This window comes from Python bivittatus, unplaced genomic scaffold, assembly GCF_059951505.1.
Source record: "Python bivittatus isolate LINGU-HERP-01145 unplaced genomic scaffold, Pbiv_v1 ctg000020_np1212, whole genome shotgun sequence".
Taxonomy (NCBI): domain Eukaryota; kingdom Metazoa; phylum Chordata; class Lepidosauria; order Squamata; family Pythonidae; genus Python; species Python bivittatus.
Genome location: NW_028277030.1, coordinates 77,025,186 through 77,048,205, shown reverse-complemented (window position 1 = coordinate 77,048,205; position 23,020 = coordinate 77,025,186). Strand labels below are relative to the sequence as shown.

General features: G+C 40.7%; 1 protein-coding gene across 2 annotated transcripts; it reads left to right on the top strand.

Moving 5' to 3' along the window:
- The first annotated feature begins 217 nt into the window (after positions 1-217).
- Positions 218-22,764, top strand: LRP11 (LDL receptor related protein 11). Of its 2 annotated transcripts, XM_007422098.4 has the most exons (8): positions 220-1,011; positions 2,554-2,711; positions 8,037-8,178; positions 11,206-11,331; positions 13,224-13,421; positions 14,847-15,017; positions 17,652-17,753; positions 18,803-22,764. In XM_007422098.4, the coding sequence occupies exons 1-8, from the start codon at positions 465-467 to the stop codon at positions 18,955-18,957; spliced, it is 1,599 nt and encodes a 532-aa protein (XP_007422160.2). In that variant the 5' UTR covers positions 220-464; the 3' UTR covers positions 18,958-22,764. The 2 variants fall into 2 exon arrangements, with proteins under 2 accessions (XP_087998062.1, XP_007422160.2); XM_088141936.1 differs by lacking the exon at positions 14,847-15,017 and having other exon boundaries at positions 218-1,011.
- The last annotated feature ends 256 nt before the right edge of the window (positions 22,765-23,020 follow it).

Below are 23,020 nucleotides of genomic sequence, written 5' to 3'. Positions count from 1 at the left end.
GCACCTCAGGCTTCCTCAGCCGGTCCCTAGAAACGGCCCCCGCCCCCGCCCCCGCCCCCGCTCCCGCTCCCGCTCCCGCTCCGTCCAGACGATCCCACCTTCTGAACGTCAGCAACGCAACGTAAGAAGGGGCGACGCCCGCCGGCGGCCGGAGAGGGATAGGCGGGGCTTCCCCAGAGTTCCTCCCTTCCACCCGCCGGACGTGGGCGGCGGCCGAGTCGCGTCAAGGGGCGGGGCGGCTCCTGCTTGGAACTGTTCGGGGATCGGTGGTGCTGACTGAAGCCGGCGTGTTTGCTCTCTGTCCGCGGCGGCTGGTGCAGGGAGGGGCCAGCATGGCGCGGCCGCCGCCACCTTCTGCTGCTGCCGCTGGACCGCAGTGGTAGCAGCCGGGCTTCCCTTCCCTCCCTCTGTCGTCAGCGCCGCCATCGTCCTCCGCTCCCGGTGGCTGGCCTCGGTTGGCTGCCATGGCTGCGGAAGTGCCCGGCCTCCCGGGCCTCCTCGTCCTCTGCCTTATTCTGCTTCTGGGGGCACCGGAGTCGCCAGCCGGGGAGCTAAGGCCGCCGGCAGCGTCGGGCGTGGAATCGCTGCTGGAGGAGTTCCGCCGCCAGCTGCAGCTTGAGAGGGATCCCTCCGGCGGCCGCAGCAGTGAGCGGGAGGAAGCGGCCGGCCGCTGCCGAGGGGGGACTGAAGGGCCGGCCAGCGGCGGCGGGAGTTTCTTCTCGGTCAGGTCCGACTCCATCATCCGCACCAAGGACTCCATCGCGGCGGGTGCCACGTTCCTCGGCTCCCCGGGCTCGGTGGCTGGTCCGAGGCAGTGCCTGGATGCCTGCTGCGCCGATGCCCGCTGCACCCTCGCCGTCTTGCAGCAGCAGCAGCAGCAGCCGCCGTCGGCCTCGTCCCGCTGCTACCTCTTCAACTGCACCCATCGCGGCCGCGCGGTCTGTGTCTTCTCCCCGCAGCGCGGCTACAACAGCTACTGCCTGGAACCCCTCAGCCATCCTCCGGCTTTGGGTAAGAAGAACGCCGTCGACTTAGAGGGGGCTAAAAATAATAACAGCTTCTGCTCCGGAAAGGAGAGGGAGAAGATTTTGCACGTGAGCAGGAGGCTCTTAAGAATAAATATGTTTAACCCCTAGTATATAGGAATAGGAGGTGTTGTAGTACTAACTCCCCCCACCCCACCGAAGATCACGCCAGCCATCCTTTCTTTACATATTTGTATACTTGCACGGGGTGTTTGCCTCCTCCATCCCAATCCCCTGCTGGATGCTGAAACCCAGTTTAGGCGGTATGTCCTCTGCTTCATTATGTCCAATGAAAGGGAGCTCCCCACCTATGGATCATTGCTTCCTCTGTGAAGTTTTGCTTAACATGCATTCTTGTGATTTCATTATTCCATGGGATAGTACAGAACAGGATTTTGCCACCTTCTTTGTGACATCAGGAATTTGAAGAATGTTGTTATATCCCACCTCACCCTCAGTTTTGTGAAGGCTTATCATTCCCATTTCTTTTAGCTTTTTCATTCACTGATCATCCTTGTTGCCCTAGTCTGGACCTGTTTTCCAGATTTTATGAATCTTTCTTAAGTGTGGTGCTCAGAGTGTCTGTTCTTACTTTACAACTGATTTGGGACTGGCAGAAGATTGACAGAACTGAATATAAACCATGCCTGATATACACAAGCTAACTATTTCAAACTAGTCCATCCCATAACACAAATTTATTTTTTTGTACAGTGATAATTTTGATTTGTTTTTAGCATGTCTTGTTTAGTTTGCCAACAACACGTTAGAAATGGACAGGAAAGTACAGCTAGGTTTCAGTTTTGAAGAGTGATTGTGTTATTTTTCTGACTGGAAATGAAACTATGATTATTAGAGAATGAAATGAAGGAGTTGCTTTACCCTGGGTGATTGGCCCAACATACTAGGACTGAAATTGTGTTTATTCAATAAACCATGGTTCAATTAACTATGGGTTAGCTCTTGCGTCAATGCAGTTCCAGAATCAATTCATTGATTCAGTCCCCCCATTTTTTCAGACTATTCTGGCAGCTGTTCTCCAAGAACACTGGAACTGTAGATTTTTTCTAGCCCTGTTGCCTGAGATAATTAACTCAGATTTCTATCGCTGGCTGGGAGCTGGGGCTCTGGACAAGCCAAATGACAATGATTATGTATGCATTTGTTTTGCCCATTTTAGAAAGGCTTTCAGTTACATACCAAAATCACAATCTATTATTTTTAAGACCTACTCAAATTCATCAAAGCCACATTTACTAGCTGGCTCAAAAAATGAGCAGGATTATCATGAGCCCAAATATATTCTATTTATATTATACCACAATGGACCAGAAGAGCTCAGTGGCCCTGTTCACATGAGATCCTTAACTGGATCAGTGAAAAACTATCAACATCTTCCACTGCATTTTTAAAGACATTCCAATTAATTGTATAGAAAATAATATTTTGTTGTTAGGACAGTTTTTTCTTGATTTTTGAGTGATGTGCACTCATTTCCTTTTTCACTAAGTTTCCTTATTTTAATTAGAAACTGATGAGCCTCCTCTCAGCAAGGCAGGAGAAGATATTATTCTTCAGCTACCTGTTGACTGGGTTATCCTGGATGGCCGAGAAAGTGTGGATGACCATGGAATCACACGGTATGAGTGGACATTGCTTCAGGGTGCACCTTCAGCTGATATGCAGGTACATCATATTTTTCAATACAACTTAATTATTTGCTGCATTTTGTGTGGGATTCTAGAAACAGCAAGATTAAATATTCACTATTCTGTCAGGTTAAAACAAAGTAAGGAAGTATTAGAGATAGTCCCTTGTTGTGTTAATATTTGTTTCCTGAAGCCTGCATTTATGAAATTGGGTTTACAGATGCATGCATGCACATACAGTTGCACACATACACAGAGAACAGTTGAAATCCAGACTTAGTGATGCTCAAACTAGATTTATTAAAATCAGTGGAACTACTGTAGTCATACCCAACTAAAGTTCCTTTTCAATAGGTTTAAGTCTTAGTTCATGCATCTTCATTAAGCTATGGTTTGTGTAATTATAATTTGCTGAATAAATCACAGTTGGTTTCATACAACATGCTAAGCCATAAATCATGATTTATGAACCACAGTGGTTAAGAACACACAAAATTCAAGTCCACCCTCAATCATGAAAATCCACTGAGTGACGTTGGACTAGTCACTCAGTCTTTTGAGAAGATTATATTGACATGTTTTATCATAACTAATCTTCCTGAAAAATAATTCTATTCAGATAAGCCTTCAGAATGAGGGGCAAAACAAATTGTCAACACTAAAGAAAGGAATTTACTTGATAGTTTAAGCTAGGAGTCAACGTGTGGCTCATGACCCTCTGAGGAGTAGCAAACAAATTTAAGAGGGGATTGCAATGGGAGGAGTTGCTCATACAAGCCAGATCACATTGCAAATGTGGTCCTGCTCTGTCTAGACAAATTAGCAGTCTAGCTCCTCTAGTCACAGCAGGATCAAGTTCTCATAGACTCCAGCTTTGCTTGTGCAGATGTGATGTTTATGGAATATTGGCATAAGTGCACTCTTCTTCCTCACCTAATTCAGCATGCAGGTGTTGCAAATTGTACCACTCTTGCACAGGGAACACCTGGTCAACTGGTAATGAGAAGATCAGGTCAGGATTGCTTCCCCTTTTTCCTCTTGCCTTGGTGAGCTATTGCTTAGCGTGGCATTGCAGAATATGAGCAATGTGTGCTTGCTAGCATATTTAGGGAAATGCATGTCTTGGACTGTGCAGGGCTCCACCATTGTGCTGAAAGGCAGGGTCACCCTTATTCTGAAGGCATGTGCAAAGAAGTGTAAAACTGAGGGAGGTTGGGACAAGGAGGATATGTGTGAAGATAACTGACAGAAAAGGGAAGGAAGGGTGCCTGGGTGCCAGTGGACTCTGGAAATAAAAGCAATGGGACAGACTGACCTGCAGAGGCTCCATGATTCCAGGAGGAGAGGCTTGCAAAACAAGGTGTTTTTGTATTGGACAGGGCACCAGGATCCCATGCTGGGGGGAGAGGTAGAAGGTATAAAATGCACAGGGAGGACAATTGTGCCTGGTAGTGCTTTGCCGCCAGTGGCTGCTCATGTCTCTCTCACTTCCTGCTTGTGTTCTGGAAGATTGCCTTTTGAATGGGGAGGCAGGCCTGAGGTCGGGCAGGGCTCCAGTTCTGCATGCACAAAGGAGATAAGGAATAGGTAAGGGACCAGTTTGATGCAAAGCTGATATCTGGCACTCATTACAACTGGGAAGCCATTCCTTACATCATTCATGGGAGTATCACACCCATTCATTTTACTATTTTGAGGAGGTGTAACACCACAGTTTTTGAGAATCCCTGTTTAAGCAAAGATTCACCTGGGAGATCTATGAGCAAAACAACTACATCTACTGATATTTTAAAATATTGCTTACAGGAATTAGTTTAGACTCTTACATTACCAAAGTATGCAACAAATGTTTGTAGGATACACTTCCAAAAAATTGTAGTTGTTTTTTGAATTCAGGACATGACCGACTGTCATTATACAGATGCAGTTGAAGGTGTATCAGTACAGTTGTTATTGACTTAATGTACTCCAGTCATATTTTGCTTAATCCAAACTTATCTCTAATGGGGTTGTAATATTGTTGCAATCCCAGTGAAATTTTATAATTTCTATTGCTGCATCTTTAAATTATTTTGTGACAAAACAAATTCCAAGATCAATATTAAAATGGTATGCCTATCCTATATGTTAAACTGTTTGGCTGTTTTATTGGTGTATCTGGTTAATTAAATTGCTATCTGGAAAAAATTGGATGGCCAACCCCAAACATAAATAAGAATATTTTACTTTAAATTTAGTAGATTTTTTCCCAAATGACCTTCAGTTATGCTTAAGTGAAATAAAAAGCTTTAGATCTACTGGATAAAAACATACATTAATTGAAGCAGTGAATGACTGCAAATTGGCCTTGATCGTGAACATCCATTTTATTCCCCATCTTAAAACAGATGCTGTAAATTAGGAGACTGTGCAGAAAAAATAAGCCCAAATAATTGGGGGCTGGAAGATATAGATATAGATATGTAGATATGTAGATATGTAGATATGTAGATATGTAGATATGTAGATATGTAGATATGTAGATATGTAGATATGTAGATATGTAGATATGTAGATATATATATTTGAGCAATCCCCTACATGACAAAAGGGCCAGGGTATCTGTGGGACTGCCTTATCCCAGTCACATCTACCCATCTCATCAGATCCAGCAGAAAGGGCATGCAGGTCCCATGTACAAAAGAGTGCCATCTGACAGGACCCAAGAGTGCAGCTTGTGACTTGGAAGACTACTGAACTCTTAGCAGCTTCAGCCATCACAGTCACCCCTAATGCAGAGAGTGGTTGCCTCCTAGAAGCCAACACATAAAGCATGATTACAATTATTGTTAACATAATTGAGGTCAGTTACTCATTATATTTGCTCACAGTAATGTTGATGTTAATGAGTTAATTTTCTATTCTTCCGAGTACAATGGTGAATAGAACTGTATGTTTGAACAAGATAAAATATAGATGCTTTGTTGTTTAAATCACCTGAATTCCAAGTAAGCAGTGGTGTAAGGAGAAATTGAACTTATCAGAGTGCCTTTTGGAAAGACTTTCAGCGTTTAGGTCAGGGACAGCTGGCTAGAGTAAGGACAAATTGTGAGTTTCAGTGTGCCTGGAGTCTTCTAATGCCAAATGACATTTTATTTTGGGAAACGTATTCATTCATTCATTCATTCATTCATTCATTCATTCATTCATCCATTCATTTTATTTATTTATTTATTTATTTATTTATTTATTTATTTATTTATTTATTTATTTATTTATTTGACTTACATAGCCACCCTCTCAGCACATGATTCAGTGGCATATATCATCAGTAAACAACTCATAATTGAGTGCGTATAAAAGCAACACAATGAACAAATAATCAGAAACCCAACAGGACATAAAACGCTTGGAAAAGGTTCAGCCAATGGGAACATACCTGAACCAGTACCTGGGGAAAGAGCCAGGTCTGTAATGTTTTTGAAAGGCAGGCAGGGTCAGGGCCAACCAAATCGTAGGGGGATGCTGTTCCAAAGGCCAAGGGTGGCAACAAAGAAGGCATGTCCTCTAGGTCCCACCAGATGACAATGACTAAGTGACAGGCATGCCAAGACCATCAGATCTTACTGGACCGGCAGAAGTGATCAGAGATAACAGCCCTACCAATAACATGGCCCTGTACCATGAAGGGTTTTATAGGTGAGAACCAGCATCTTGATTTGTGCCCCAAAACACACTGTAACCAGTGCAGCTCACAAAGTAGAGGTATTATGTGGGCATACTGACATACACCCATAACTACCTGCAACAATGTATTCTGGACCAGATGCAGCTTCCAAGTGGTCTTCAAGGGCAGCCCCACATACAATCCAATCATGAGGTGATCAAGGCATGAATGATTGTGAACAGGACTTCCTGATCCAAAGTGGACACAACTGGAGCTGTACAAAGGCCCTCTGAGCTATGGCTGCTGCCTGCTCTTTGAAACTTACAGAATAGATCCATCCCCTGTAGAAGCAGCAACATTGTTTTGTGATCTGCTTATAGCATGAAGGAAAACAATGCCCTTCTTTCTGAAATAATCTTTTTTAGTAAAACTTGTTTTTCCTACATTAAGCCTGCAAAGACTTCCCTGCTCTTTCTCTCCCAGTAGCTATAACAGGACACTCCTCTCCACATGCAGCCAGACAAGGTTGTAAGGTTCTAATACTTCCGTTTTATGCATGCCCACTGAACATAGTGGAAGTTACTACTAGTGACAAGGGATGATGGATGTGGGGATCTTCAGAATAGGAAGATTTGTTTAGTCAAATCATAAGCATATGTGGATTGCATACACAAAGCTTGCATTGTAAGCCATATCGAATTCCCAGATCTAAAAAATTCTGGAAGCAACAGAATAGTATCTGATTGGTGCTGGTGATAAAATCTGTGCTGTGAAGGAATGGCTCCTCTGTGCCAAACATGAGCTGTGTGTATGCCAGATTATATGGAGTCCTGTTTCATGGGATTCCCATCCGCTCATGTGTACCCTGTGTATACACACAAACACACAAACTCCATATTTTCTTCTTTTGTGAGGATGATAACTTAAGTGAGGGCCATCCTTTGCTTTCTGAGCCAACAACAAAATGACACTCCTTCCCTTGAGCGCACAGTAGTTGACAAGAGTGGCAAGTGAAACTTATTTCAACACAGATAACCAGCTAGGAGCCTCCATCATACCTGAGTGCGGGCTGTCTGGTTTGCTGTGTGCTTCATTGTGAAAATGTCTGGGGGGCTTGAAAGAGCAACCTCCTGGTCTCTGTCACTTGAGATGGTTGCCTCATTCACTGAGATGTTAATCAGGCTGATGCTGCCCTTTCTAAGTAGATGTTGACTGTACTTATTATCTTCACAAATACAAAAAATAAGAATACATTTCCTCGTAATATATTGAGATCAGTAGAGAGCTTTTAAAAATAACAACATGACTATAATCCTGCAAAATTTCAAGCGCTTTACTCCTTTATGATAGCACTGTACTGAAATGTTTATTTTCTCAATCTGCATTTTTCGCTACACCCATCCTGAATTCTAAGAGAGCATTGAACCAATATGGTGCAGTGTGGGAGACTTACAAATTAGCACTGTTCCTGTTTCCAGCATCCATTTTACCAACAAAGACCAGACTTTTTTGGATTTGCTCTACCTGCACTCAGGCAACCTAGGTAGGGGGTAAAAAAGCATGATGCTGTATTAACAAGTTTACATTTACGCTCACCCATGTGCATGATAAAGTGTGTGTGCATCTCATTTCTCACACAATTTTATGAGAGTTACAACTTGGAAGCTATAGTATGAGGGATGAGATTCCATTAATATTCTACTTTCTTTGGCTCAGGTACCACAGCCAGGAACACTGAAGCTCTCTCATATGCAAGAAGGAAAATACACATTGCAGCTGACTGTGACTGACACAGCTGGCCAAAGAAGTTCGGATAACGTCTCAGTGACAGTACTTCCAATGGTTCATTCTGAGTTAGGTGAGAAAACTGCTGGGAGAACCATTTTGTTGTTTTGTGATATAGATGGGAGTGAGATTGTGTATGGCTATATTCAAAATCACAACTGGATGTGCTTTAAATACACTGCAAATAGAGTATGGGTCCTGTCCTTTAATCCACATTAAAGAAGTAATTTGCATGATATACAATATCCACCACATTTCCTTCTACACCAGTGTTTTTCAACCTTGGCAACTTTGAGATGTGTGGCCTTCAACTCCCAGAATACCCCAGCTAGCATGCTGGCTGGGGAATTCTGGAAGTTGAAGGCCACACATCTTAAAGTGGCCAAGGTTGAAAAACACTGTTCTACAAAAATGCAAAAGCCCTGCCCTCTTTCTCATCTGGCTGTCTTCCTGGCACGCTATTCCATGCATGCTGGTAAACTGTAATACAGGTGTGGTCTGTAAGATATAATTTTGCCAATATGTGTGGCACCCACCATACTATGATCCAATCTATAACCTGGGAAGAGAGCTTGAAATTGAGGCCAACGTGTTTAAGCAACTTTATCTGATAAAGAAGTAGCTTTCTTTCAATATACAATACCAAGAGTGCTTCATTCCTTATTACATAATGTGCAGTCACTCTCATCATCTTGGTGGGGTGAGCCCCATATGGTGTTACTCCAACTGACTCTGGCTGGCTCACAAACAGTAACATGAAAATCAATACCAACCAAAAACAAGATGACACCTGGGCACAACATACAAACAGAAAACAAAAATAACAAATACACAAAGCATTTGTTCCACCACTGATTCTGGCTGCCTGTATGCCAAGTTTATTAGTAATTTAAATCCCATTTTAAATTACTACATTTAAATCCCATTTTAAATGAGCTCCTGGAGAACTCAAGATGGCATACATGGCCCTCCATTTTTCCCCCCACCATGGCAACCCTGTGAGGTAGATTGGGAGCCAGCAATGGAACTGGCCAAAGTCACCTAGTCAGCAACCATGGCTCAGGGTGGACTTGAACGTGGGCCTGGCTGCTCCTAGTCCAACAACACCTTAGCAATTACATGCACTGGCTCTGTAATGGTCCGGGGGAACCCCCCTGAGAGACAGGAGGAGGAAGAGCTGCAGCCAGGGCAACGTTCAGATAGGAGACATCTCAGCCCACAGAAGGAAGGGGGCATGGAAGGCACTTCAGAAGGGACCCTCCCAAGTTCCCTGGAAAGTAAAGGCAAGGGGCGAGAGATGTGCTTTTCAGACTTGCAAGAGTCTGTTACTATAACCTTACAATAATGGTAGTGTTGGTACTCATGGTATTGGTTTCTTGGCTGGGCTACCTCAAAGGCTGACAGGCTCTCGCCACCTATTTCTGAACCTCAGAAGAGTATTGCCAGTTCCAGTAGCAACCATCTCATCTACAATCATGGTCAGAACCAGAAGTTAGGGACCAGATTCAGGAATCACGATTCACAAGGTGCCAAGACCAGAGGATACCACAGCCTCTCTGCACTGCAGATGCTGCATCTCCCTTCTCCTCCTTGCAGCCCTCCTGTCTCCACCAGCCCCAGTCTTTGGAGAAAGACTCCATTGTTGCACCGTGGGCCTCGCTCATTGCTTTTCCCTCCTTGACTTCACTCCATTTTTCTTTCTTTCCCTCCCAGGGTTTTACAGCCTCTCCAGCTTAGCTGAAATTCTTCCCAACATTCTAATCACCATAGCAACCATTGCTGGGAAGTTTCCGTGCTCTTCTGACCCCTGTCTCCCATTTATTTATTTATTCATTTACATTTACATTTACATTTACATTTACATTTACATTTACATTTACGAAGCATTGAAAAGGAATAGCAAAGACCCAAGAAAGGGGCAAACAATGCTGAACACATCCTCCCTTAGATTAGATGCTGGTTCCTCCCTTATCAACATACCAGCACCCAGATAAGGAGGAACCAGCATCTAATCATCACTATAAGCACTAACAAAAGAAGAAACAATACCGGTAATCATCAAATCCAACAAGGCTGGTAGGTCAAACTGGTACGTCTAAACAGACAACAAAGCTCACTTCCCCAGATCTGAGCACTAATGGTGTTACCTAGCCTGGTAATGAAATATTTGCAAGAAGAAAACCAAGCTCAGAGAACACCAAGAACCCAAACATTCAACCCTGAGCTACATATACACCCATTTCTCATTTAGTGACTGAGTTCCATTCCAACAACCAGGTTGTTAAGTGAAATGAAATGGCCGCTAAGTGAACACATGAATGAGAGAGAGAGAATGAAAGAGAGAGAGAGATTGCAAAGATCACTGGCTGCTGCCATCTCAGTCAGATAGTTCTCTTGTACAGCTATGCCAGTGTTACTCTCACTCTGGCACGCGTTGCTGTCAGGTGCACAAAATTTGGTCATAAAAGGACAGATTGGTTGACAAATGAATTTTTTATTACCATTTATTACTGTCGTGTTTGCAAATAGTCACTAACTGAGATAGCTGCTAAATGAGGAATGAGTGTAATCTCTATTGATAAGTATTTATAACGTCTCCAGACTTCACAAAATCACTTTGTGAAATAGATGTAGTTCTGCAGGAGACATATATACAATGTGTAGGGGAAAATAGGAGGAGGAGGGAGAGCTACATACACTGCTTTGAACTCTGAAACAAAAGGCAGGATATAAATCCAATACACAAATAAAGGCCATAGAGATCATATAAAATGCAACAATTATAAACAATTATAAACAGCATCCCACTTCAGCTCCGCAGGTAGAATACAGATCATGTACTGTGTATGCTGAATTTTTATAGAGGGCAGAATTTGGTTTTAACTGGTTGTTTGCTTCTTTCTTCTTACCCAGAGATAACATGTGTTGAATGGTTTTGCTTTATTGTTACCTAAAATAATCATACTGTCTTTTATGAAGGACAGGGATGAAAGGAGGCATAACAGGAGGGCTCCCATTGCTGCAATATCCATTTTAAACAACTGCTTCTTATATTTTACAGTTTACTTTGTCTTCTAACCTGAGAATTGGCCTATTGCAGGTTGTGTTGGGAAGTGTTCGCGTTACCAGTTCCTCTGTGACGATGGCTGCTGCATTGATATCACGTACGCCTGTGATGGGGAGAATCACTGTCCTGATGGGTCGGATGAAGCTTTTTGTCAGAAATGTGAGTGAACAGAACCTGTCCATTTAAGCATTAAAAACACACACACACACACACATTAGCTCAATGATAAGTGAAGGCACGTAGGTCTGGAACCCTTCATTTGAGGCTTAAGGGTGAAGGAAAGGCTAAAGAGCCATCACATTTGAGACTGTTGCACAGGCATGGTTTGGATCCATAGTCAAACATTTTGCATACCTCTGAAGTTGCCAGAAAGCTCCATCTAGTCGCAATGCCCTCTTAGTTCTTTTCCAGGAAAAGCAAGCAGACAGTCATTCCATTGGTTGCATATAGACTAGCAGTACCTTTTAATACTTGAAAACAAAACAAAAGATATATTTTGCAGATGGAGACAAATGCCCAGGTCAGCAATGATTCCTTTTCTTATGCTAACATTTGCACATTAATTTCAGCACTGAGTGCTTCTAGACACACCAGTGGCTTAAACAGAGGGAAGGCAGTTGCCTTAGGTCCCACAAGCATAGGAGCCCTCACCTGGTCCCCCTTGTGGTTCTCTCCTTGCCCATGCTTTCCACAAGGCTAATTGGCACAATGGCATATAGCTACCATACCTGGGCTGCAAAATTCCAATTGGCCAGTAGACGCCAGCAAAGAGCTGGTGTTTTTGGTACCACTTTGCTGTCCTCTAGTGTTTGGTTAGATCTAGGCATTATATGCCTGTGAGAGAAAAATCTTGTGGCAGGTGTGTGGACTGGGTGAATTTTGAGCAGGAAGGGATGAAGGCATACTTTGGGTGAGTGAGGAGGAGAAGCAGCCCCTCGCAAGATGGAAGCAGGCATATGACCTTCCTTTACCTTCTCCCACCCACCTTCAATTGTCCCAGCTTGGGGATGGCTTGGTGCCTGAGATGTCTCAGCATTCAGGGAGCCCCTGGAAATGTTTGTCTTGGGGCGCAGAGAGCTCTACTTATGCCACTCAGACAGAACATTTAATGTGCATGATTTATTCTGGCAACCTGTGGTAATTTCACAAGGGATTCAGACAACATATTCTTGTAGTCCCCAACCACTCTTTTATCTCCCTTTCATCCATTCTTTCTGTCCATGAGGATCAGTTTAAGAGAAGAAGCTAGAAGAAAAGTACAACTCTCTAAAGGTACACGTGTCCCATAAATGGGGTGGGGAGATGGCTTTGACATCAGTAGTGCTGCTCATCACCCCTTGCCCACATACTCCTAGGAAAACAGCACAATTCCTGAGGTGTTTAATATGTCTACATACAGAATTTTAATACACACACACACACACACACACACATCTGAATTCTGGAGTGCCAAAATGCTATACAGTAATTTCCATTTGAGAAGATTAGCTTCCTACCTCAATCTTGCCTACCTTTTCAGCTTCCATATCTATAGCTGAAGGAACATTTTCATGGGTTTCTATGAAGGTGAGTGGTCTGCCTTCAAATAAGCAACTAAAACAAAAAAGACATCACTATTTTTGAGGAAAGATCACCACTCTACTAGAAAATAAAATTCCATGTCCCCTCCTTCAATAGACCCTCTCCTGCACGTATACAGCTGCTTGAAACACTTAACCATATCTGGTCTGCAAAACTCTGGAAAGCACTAGAAGGAAGCAAAGAGATTCAGAAAGCTATCCATCTAATCCCCTTAAAGGGGATTGGATAAATGTATGGACAGTTCTGTCAAATGTTTGAAGACCCATTGTTGCTTCTAGTGCTTCTAATGCTTCCAGGTATCAGTTGCAGGAAAACAATGGCAAGAAAGGTGTGTATCTCCATCCCAGTTTCTGAGCACCTCGGCAGCACCTGGTTGATCGCTATGAGAATCTAAATATTGATTTAAATTGCGCCTTGGCCTGATCCAGCTGGATTATTCTTATGTTCTTATGTTTTCTTTTTATACTCAGATAATTCAGGACAGAATGCAATAACTCACACAGATACTATTCAACAAAATTCAGTTGAGTTAATGAAAGAAGCCAACAAAGAACTTACATTTGAAATCACCCAGACAAGTACACTAAGCAGTCAAGCACTTGAACCAGAGAAATTGAAACAATCACCCTCTCAGGGACCAAAGAAACAAACTACAGGGTTTATGCCAGGTAAGATTAACAATATGATATATTTTGAATAAATTGTTGTTTCTATAGTCCTATAAATTGGCAAAATACCATTACAGTCTTCAGTACGCTTCCATATTAGTAAATAGGTTTACCTGGAAGGTTAAATTTCAAATGTAGAATTATCACATATATTCACATATAAGCCCATCCGCAGATAAGCTGACCCTCAAATTTTTAACCAAAATACCATTAAAAACATGCCACCCTTGGATAAGCTGGCCCTCAAAATTTTTGTATGTTTTAATTTTCACAATAGTTCCTTGGGTAGCTATATAGATCTGTTAAATAAATAAATGCAGTTAGTTCAGCTACAGCTTTAGCTGGACATAAGATTTTTACACTTTGATGAGTAATACTCATATATAGGATCAAGGATGGCCAGGTATGGGCAGAAGATAGATCATAATTTATATATGTACCTCAAAAACACCAGTGAATTAGTGCAATATCTTCCCCTATTTATTTTCCACAGACTTTAAAAAAAATGTAGGGCTATTTTGTGGCATTCTTGTAGTATCAGAGAGCACTTTCATGTGCATATGTGGAATATCCAGTTTTTGGCAATCCCTCTTATTCATTACAGCCTCTTCGTCCCTGCAAAGCTGCTCCTGAAGATTAGAACATTGAACAATATTGCATGGGAGACTGCAGAAGGCAAAGGGAATTTATGAAAATGAGATGCTTTATTTTCGCTAGTAGTATCCTACCTCTTGGATGGAACCAATAATCTCTATAGCTTGCTATCTTTGAAAGTAGATTGTGTTTCTCAATTAGAAAAAAGCAGTTTTAATCAAAGTTGCAGGAGCAGCAGAAGTCCTATTGCATATTAAAGCAAAAACCAACCAGATCCTGTTGAAGAAGTTGAACTATTATGGAATTGTAATGGCACATAATGATTGATCATGCATTCAGACTTCCCTTCTCTCAAGGGAGAACCACCTGGGGCATTCTGTCATTAGACTACTTAGGAACAAGTTGCCATCAACTCTCTCTTCCCACCTTGCTTCCAGGGGGTGATGGCAACTTGTTCACATGACTGGAATATATGACTGGAACATGCAAGGCATGGATGCCTTATATAGGGAAGCCAACTTCTTCAACATGAGGAATAGTAGAGTGGGTAGAAATAGCTGTACAGTTCCAGTTGTTTGCTTCTGTTACAGTCAGGGGGAAGAAAAAGCAACATCTACAGATGGGTGTACTTTGGGAACTGTGGCTGGAAAGATTCTTTTCAGGTCAACAAAAGGGGCAGAGAGGAGACTCTGTCATTCTGTTATAGTCCTTGTTTAAATTACAGTAATGTATTCCAGATATATTAGAAAACCTAATTGCTGTCTTATTTTCATATGTTAAAAATAATTACAAGGATTTACAGTTAGCTTATTTTTCCTCTTATAATTACAGAGCAATGCTTGCTCCCCCCAGCCACTGGCTCATGCAACAGACATCTCCCTCGCTGGCATTTTGATGCTTTTTCAGGCACTTGCATGCATTTCATCTATGGTGGTTGCAAAGGCAATGAAAACAACTTTCTCCAAGAATCTGACTGTCTTGCTGAATGTGTAAAAGTTCATGGTAATAATCAGTTACTTTTTGGGGTAGGGAAGTGGCACAACATAAAATAGCAAGACACTGTTGCTCTGGAATCCCACTGGAATCCCAACTACATTTTAACAGTCCTTCCATTGAGGGAGAGAGATTTGATATGGAAGCCAAGAAAATAATTATTTCTCTGCAGTCTGCTAAAATGCAGCTTATTTCTGATAGAAATGGATAGATTTGCCTGGCATGTTAATATTGGAATGGCATCAGATACTGATTTTTTTTCTGGTACCCTACCTAAGTGGGCTTGGTAATTGACAGTGTTCTCCCACTTCTGAAATTTACGATTTTCCATTATTGGTTTGAAAATGGCCATATCAGTCTTTGGAGATTTGTCATTTACTGTTATTTATTGGAAAGTTTAAGGTGAACAATTATCAGCAGCCTCTCCAAATTCTAAGAAGGGAAAAAGAATTTGTAGAGCAGTCAGCAGTAATGCTTATTGTTCATAAAGTTGCTGCCGTTTATCATAGCGATCTACACGGTTGTAAATCTACAATCATTGGCTCTAGAAACCTATTCTCCATTGCAGTGTCACAATGTTTTGGTCCCCAGCAAAAATTCTGGCAACAATAGCAAAAACAGTGTGACTATAACTTGCCCATTTAGGAATGGATTTTCTCCTACTGGCATACATGAAAACAGGAAAAAGACAAGATCTTGTAAATTTTCACCCTTCCCCTTCCTCCCCTTTTTTTTTTTTTTACAAAACCTGCAATTTACATTTTTAAAGCACAACTTAAAGTTGCTGAGATTGAGAAAAACAATGATTAGAGGTCCAAACAGTCTGGAACACTTTTTATTACCTGCCTAGTGAGCCCAACAAGATGCAAGTAGAGGGCACATGATAAGTGCCAGTTTTTTTAAAATGTGGAATAAGAAATTAAACAGGATACTTTCATTATTATTCTTTTTTTGTACATTTTTTTTCCTGAAGGAACCATATTAACTGACAGTGAATTGAAGGAACCCTGTTATTGAAAGTGTTTTGCTCTTGTTCAAATATAAATAGGAAGGCTCTCCATTATCTATGTAAAAAATAACTAGTGCATTTTAAAGTGCACTAAAATGCTAGGTGCAGTTTGTTTATGTTTTGTCCGATTAAAATAAATGTTATCGATGACTGTTGTATTGAATCCTATTGATTTCATTGGAATTCACTTTTATTCCACATTTTTTACTAGAGTTAATGGATTTGGGGATGCTAGTTATTAAATAGTCTGTATACTATACTGTGTAGTGTATAATAATATTGCTGTGCGTGCTTCAGAACTGGTTCATAATAAGTTCTTTGGACCTTTGTGTGAGCATAGCATGCCTCTGTGGTCCATTAAAGGATTCAGGTCTTTTTTCAGGCTGCTGGAAGAAGACATGCCTGTTTTAATGAAGAACAGACTGGTGCCTTCCATGAAACCCAAACCCTTTTTCCAAATTATTTGTGTGCATTGCCCTGCTAAATAAGATTTATGAAATAAATTGTTTACTAAAGGAAATGGCATGTTTTAAACAGTAAGCTAGAATAAGGTAAGAATACTTTGGGCCTTTCCCCCACTTGTACATAAGCACGGTACAAGCATCCTGTGGAAATAGCTTTCGCTTGTTCTGCTGTACCCTCCATGCCATCCCCAGCCCATGAATGAGACAGCCTTAAGCCATTCTTAGGTGTAACTACCTCTCCAAGCTTATTGATTGAGTTAACTGACTAAACCAGATTGGACTGTACTCTGTTCATTTTTAAAGTGTCACTTTGAAACCTCCCTACCAAAAAAGTGGTAGTTAAGACAGTTGCTTTGGGCTAGTTTGGGCTTGTTAAATTATAATATGGTTTCATTACTTTAGGGCTTAATGTGCCAATTCTGGCTTATTTAGTAAACAGTACCTAAACAAACTTAGCATATGGTTCAACTGCATCTAGTAAAACTAAGTCTCTGCTTTTGCGGCTGTGTTCTCAAGAACAACCAGCTATCTCTTCCCCTGTTAATTGCCTCACCTTTATGCGTTGGCAGCACTTACTCTAAGGTCCCAGGGTCCGTTTTTTAATTCCTTTCAACTGCTGTTGCCACATCACACCTTATCAGTTCTTTTACACTCCCCCCCCCTTTCTGGAGGAAAAGGTTTTATTTAAAAAATGGTATGATCAGGGCTACTACCACAACAGACACTCAGGTGGAGGGTCTTACATCACTCTGAACCCTCTCTGCCGTTTTCATTCTTTCTTTAGAATGACCTCTTGGTCTCAGAAGTGAGCATCAAGTAACTTCTCAATAAATAATTCAGATCACATGGAGGGACAAACAAGACAAGTTAGTTAAATGCATTATTTATATGGCTTAGAGTGTTCACAAAACATGTTTACTCCCTGTCCCCACCATGATTCAGTTAACTGGGTCATGCAAACAGGACCATTTAGTTATGTCATTCAGAAGGGGGTCTCAGAGTGCAAATATTATAGTTCACAAATAAAGATGTTTCTTCACAAGCTGTAAGGAAACTAGTTTTATTATCTAGTGTGAGTCATAGTTCTTGAAGCACTGTAGAATGTTGTGATGCAATTTATCTATATGCTACTGAGATATATACCAACAATATATTGTTTTGTTTTTACAGAATCCAGAATCTCAGGGAAAGACACAGATAACAAGAATGACAATGATATTGTGGTGTTGAAGAGCACTCAGATTGAAAAGAGCCATCCAGTCCCAGAAACAGGTAATGAAGTGGTTGTCTTTTTCAACTGATCTAGTCTGTGTCACTAAGACACAGAAATATATGAAAGTGAATCTCAACAAAGCAAAATGTATCATCCATTGAACATGAATTGCTGGAATGTCATATCATACCACCTCCGTGATTATGTCCCAGTTAGAGCAAATATATTCATCTCCCCTTATTAAGCTTCTATTTGTTGAAGTAATTTAGGTGGTTCTGGTTTGGGAAGTTGGCTGAACACAACCAACCATAGTTTAAATACATCATGAATGCAATATGTGAACCCACCCAGTATCCCTCTGACAGGGCTACAGATGACTACAGCATGAAGCTTCTTCCCAAACAAATGCAATTTACAAATGAAATAGTATGTACATTCCCCTCATATTATCTTTGTGTGGGAAGAAGGAATAAGTTGAACATTTAAAAAAAAAGGATTATTTTTTTCTAATAATGACTCCTGGGAGTTTTTGCATGGGCCAAACCTACAGTAATACATAAGCACTGAACCTCCAGTGGAAGTGTATGCCCATTTTAGACCTACTGTGCTAACATGCTTAACCTGTTCTTCCAGTTTGCTGCCCAAATCAGTTTTGCCCTTATTCATCCCAAAACCAACTGTATCTTGGTTACTAAGAGTAACTACAAAGAAATGTAGAGGAAAGCCATCTGAACTTTTAGCCAGCTATTATCTATTTATCAAGCTACCCAGAGCGCTGTGATTATCAAGTGATAGGGACATCTAGTAGTTGCATAATGGGAGTTCTTCTAGCTTGTTTTTTTGGGTTGTAGACATTTCATTACTCTTTTGGGTAACATCATCACTGCAGAAGTTTTGGAGAAGTTAGGTTTGTTGTTGGCAGGGGTTATGTACTCTGCTTTATGTGTGTTTGGATAGGACAGTTCCAGAGATGGATGTTGTCTTGCAAGCGACTGATGCTTTGTTGTTGGTAAATTATTTATTTGGCTAATCATATGATGCTTCTGTCTTATCTATGTGCTGACTGCTTACTTACTGCATTCTTAAATACTGCTTCTTCTCTTTTTAGGTGCTGTGCTTCCACTGGCTTTGGGGCTGGCCATCACTGCTTTGCTGCTACTCATGGTCGCTTGCCGATTGCGGTTAGTCCGGCAGAAACTAAAGAAAGCGCGGCCCACTACATCTGAGGAATCAGATTACCTCATAAATGGAATGTATCTCTAGAGCAGGATTCAGGATACTTTTTTTGCTGTCAAGCTTTCTCACAAAAGTGTGCCTCTTGCATTTACACTTCTTTTTAAAAGTGAAAACTGGGTTACCGAAAGGAGCAACCACCTTCAAAAAAGACCTGTGATAGATATATACCAGTATTTTTCAAATTTGCAGTTAAAGACGTGTGGACTTCAACTCTCGGAATTCCCCAGCCAGCATGCTGGGTGGGGAATTCCGGGAGTTGAAGTCCACACATCTTAGTTGCCTAGTTTGAAAAACCCTGATGTACACAACTGCAATGGGATACAGCAGCCTTCACCAACAAGGTGTCCTCCAGGTGTTTTGGTCTACAATGCCTTTCATCCCCAAGCCAACAGGAAGGCTCTAGTATAGAATTACTTTAATAGCCTATTCTTGGCAATAAAGGAGGTGTGGGCTAATCTATTTATCTGTTGCAATCCTGCCAAAACAAAAATAAATTCACCTTATCTCTTGTAGGGAAGGGCAATGCCACTATAGCTTAAAATAAGTTCAGTGTAAAAAAAATTTCTTTTAAACTTATCTCTTTATACACTTTAGCCACTTCTTTTGTGAACTAGTTTTGTGCAGTGATAAAACCCGGTTTAGCATATTGGAAGCAAGTGGCTGATCCGTACTGCTGCATTGGCACAATGTCCTGTTGCAGCGGCATGCATCAGAGCAGATGTAGATACAGCAGTCACACCTGACCCAAATATTTTTGTTAGTGCATTGGCTCATATTAGGGCATTACTTTCCAAACTCTTTACTTTGAGTAGCGCTTGCTTTGTTTTTAACATGACACTATGATCTGTTCAAGATATTTTCCCATGAAAAGTTGCAATTGGAGGATACAAATTGAAACTTTGAATTCACGCTTCAGCTTCCTCTTCTACAATGGATGCAGACAGACACTGTGCACCTAAAAGTGTCCTCCTATAGGTTTCCACAGGCAGGGGGCCAGAGGGTGCAGGAGACATTACATAGATGATAGAAATAATGTACTACACATTATCGGTAACATGTTGAGACTGATAAAAATGATGTCATTTGTATCATTTGTGTGATGTTATGACACCTGAGAAACCATTGTGGCTTCAGTTGGATGGCTATGAAGTACCCCACTCATTTTTAATGAATTAGAAATCAGGCACACAGTTCTCATTATGTCGCATGACAGTTCTGACATCTGCAGTACTTTGCCTTGTTCTTCTCAGTGCAGCCAGGCTCTGCTATACTGTAATCACACAGTACTAGATCATCTATGGGAAACTGCAGTCTCAGCTTACACATTGGAAAGCTTTGTTTGCAGATGAGCACCAGTTCTAGTCTCTTTTTTATCTTTGCAGGAAGGCATGACATTTTCACCATGTTACTTTAAAAGTAACTGCTCTATTTTAATTTTCCAGTGTTGGTGACAAATATAGCCTAAGGCTTAGATTTTTTTTTCTCCTTACAGCTTTTCAACCTTTTCTATTTCCATTTCTGCATTTTTCAGAACACTGTAAGAATACCTGTAATGATAATCTTCAGAATGCACAGGCATGTGAATGAAATACATATTTGCAATACTTTAAAGCAACCATATCTAGGCTCATGTGAAGTTGCAGAGGAAAGATGCAGCTGCTTTAAAGAATTGCAGATAAATCCTTTATTCAATGCTTCTGCTCATTCCAAAGTACCTTACTGGAACTGAATCTGAAGCACTGCACATTCCTAATTAGCAGTACAATTTAGCCATCATCTCAAACAAGTCAGCAAATTATTAGTAAAAAAACACTCTAATTAGTTTATCCATTTAGTTAGCAGTTTATATAATTTCAGATCCTAAAATAGCCAAGTCAGTAAGCTTTTGCTTACCTGCCTGTTTTAAAACATTTCTTGCTTACCACTGTATGTGGTTATTTAAACTCTTTTGCATTAAAAGTAGGCCTGGCCTATATTGGCAATCGAATCCCACATTGCTAAAGGTGGATAGGATCACTTCAGGCAGCAGGGAAAAAGTGTACTATTTTAAAAGGCTCCTTTAAACACACTAAAATCCTAAAGCCTAGCATTTGGATAGGTAGCTAAAACTGTTCCCTATTATGTAGTTATTCAGTTGTAGGAAATGTTACTTCTGTCAACCCAAAAAATGTAATATACCTAAAGTCTGTAGTACTGACAATGTTAAAACCTCAGGACTCTGTTAACTCACTGTCACACAGGTCAGATAATAAATTTAGCAACACCTTTTTTGCAGTTTCAACCAGTGAACTTTTCACAAAGCTTTAAAGAGTCCTGACTATTGGATCCTTGTAGCAAAATTCTAAAGCTTCATCAGTTAAAAAGTTCATCCAGTTGCCTAAAGGACTGAAAGTATGACTCGGCTGTAAGCATATACTGTAAAGCATTTATTCTGTGTTATCAGTTATTGTAAGCTATCTTTCTTCTTCATTGAACAGTATAAATGTGTTATAATCTGAGGGACCAGGTACAAATCAGTTCAGGAAAGACATTCAAGTATTTGGTATGTCTTATTTTAATGAATATATCACAGAAGCTCAGCTGAGAAATGTAAGAAATAAATCTATTTTAGTCATAATACCTTGCATGATATCTAGCTTCAACTTCTTGATAAATTTATCAATTAATTTTGAGCATTTAATAAAAAGGAGACTGATTCTGTATTTTTTGAAAAATTAGCTGATTCATCTGGGTTCCAAGATAGTTAAAGCCAACATTAAGCATGACAGCTCCTCCCTAAGTAATTAGGGCTGTAAAGCATTTCAGATTCAAAGGGAAAAAAAACAACTTTTAGGGTGTGCACAGGCCTGCACACAGCACTTGTTTACAACACTTTAAACTAAACTAGACAACCCTGTGACCCATTGGGTCATCCACTGAGAGGAAGATAGCAGCGTCTGATGTGACCGGAATGAACATTACATTTTAGGCCAACCATTTGTTTTTTATCCCAGTGCTGGATAGGTCATCTAAGAAAAGTATATACCATAAATAGAAAAATATTTGTAGTGGCAAACAAACTTCAATAAGTCAATATTTACTTATCTAAACAGATAAACAGAATGACCATGGGCAGGCAAAAAAGCAGTGGGAGCTGGCAGGGAGCGTCAGAAATCACAATCACATGACTGCAGGGACACTGTAGTGGCCACAACTTTGTGAATAAAACTGGTCTGAACATTGTGGAAATTTCAATTCCACAGGAGCAATGGGTCCCAGATTTTGTACATGTTCTTTAAGTTAGCAGATTTTAGGTATCTTGATTCAAAAATTGTTGCGGTATAATGCACTGTTTGGGCTAACTTGAGGGTACAGAGAAGCAGATAAACACAATTAGAGTTTTAGTAGTATATAGATGTGTCTTTTCCCAGGATTGCACTGCAGTTATGAAGGGCAATCGCATAATTCCAGAAACATCATAGCTGCTTTAAAGAGTTGACAACAGATATTACATGAATGTCTTTACATGCTCTGAACCATCTTTTTCCTCTTCATATCCAAAGTGCTGTTCAGCTCTAAAAGCAGTATCTTTCCTTAAGTAATAAAAAAGTGTGCTTCCCAATTCACCTCCAGTGAACTGAAGCATGAATGGAGGAGGTATAGGTATTTGGATAAAATGGAGAGTCAGAATCATCAAAAGGTACTCTGACATGCCCATATTCTTACTTAGTTAAAACCCAATATGGAAAAGCTAGCATTATAAGATAAAATCCTCTTCTTTTTTTACTGTCCCATATCTGCACAAGATAGTGTAAGACTGTGTCATTCATTGCCTAATATGTCATCCCAGTTTCTTTTTTCAGATATCCTCATTTCAGTACTAAGACTCACTGTCCTTTCTCATATCAACCCTCCCTACCTTCAATGCTTTGTCAAATTATGCTGTAATTGGCATCAACATTTTTGTAGAACAGTAGAAAAATAAGGAGCCATTACACACCATATATCGCTGGTAAAACAAGAGCTCTTTTAAGTAAATTTAAATAGATCTGAAGCAAAAAGATCTTATATAATGAAGCCTGGTTTGCCTAAAAATATTTTTTTCTATTTT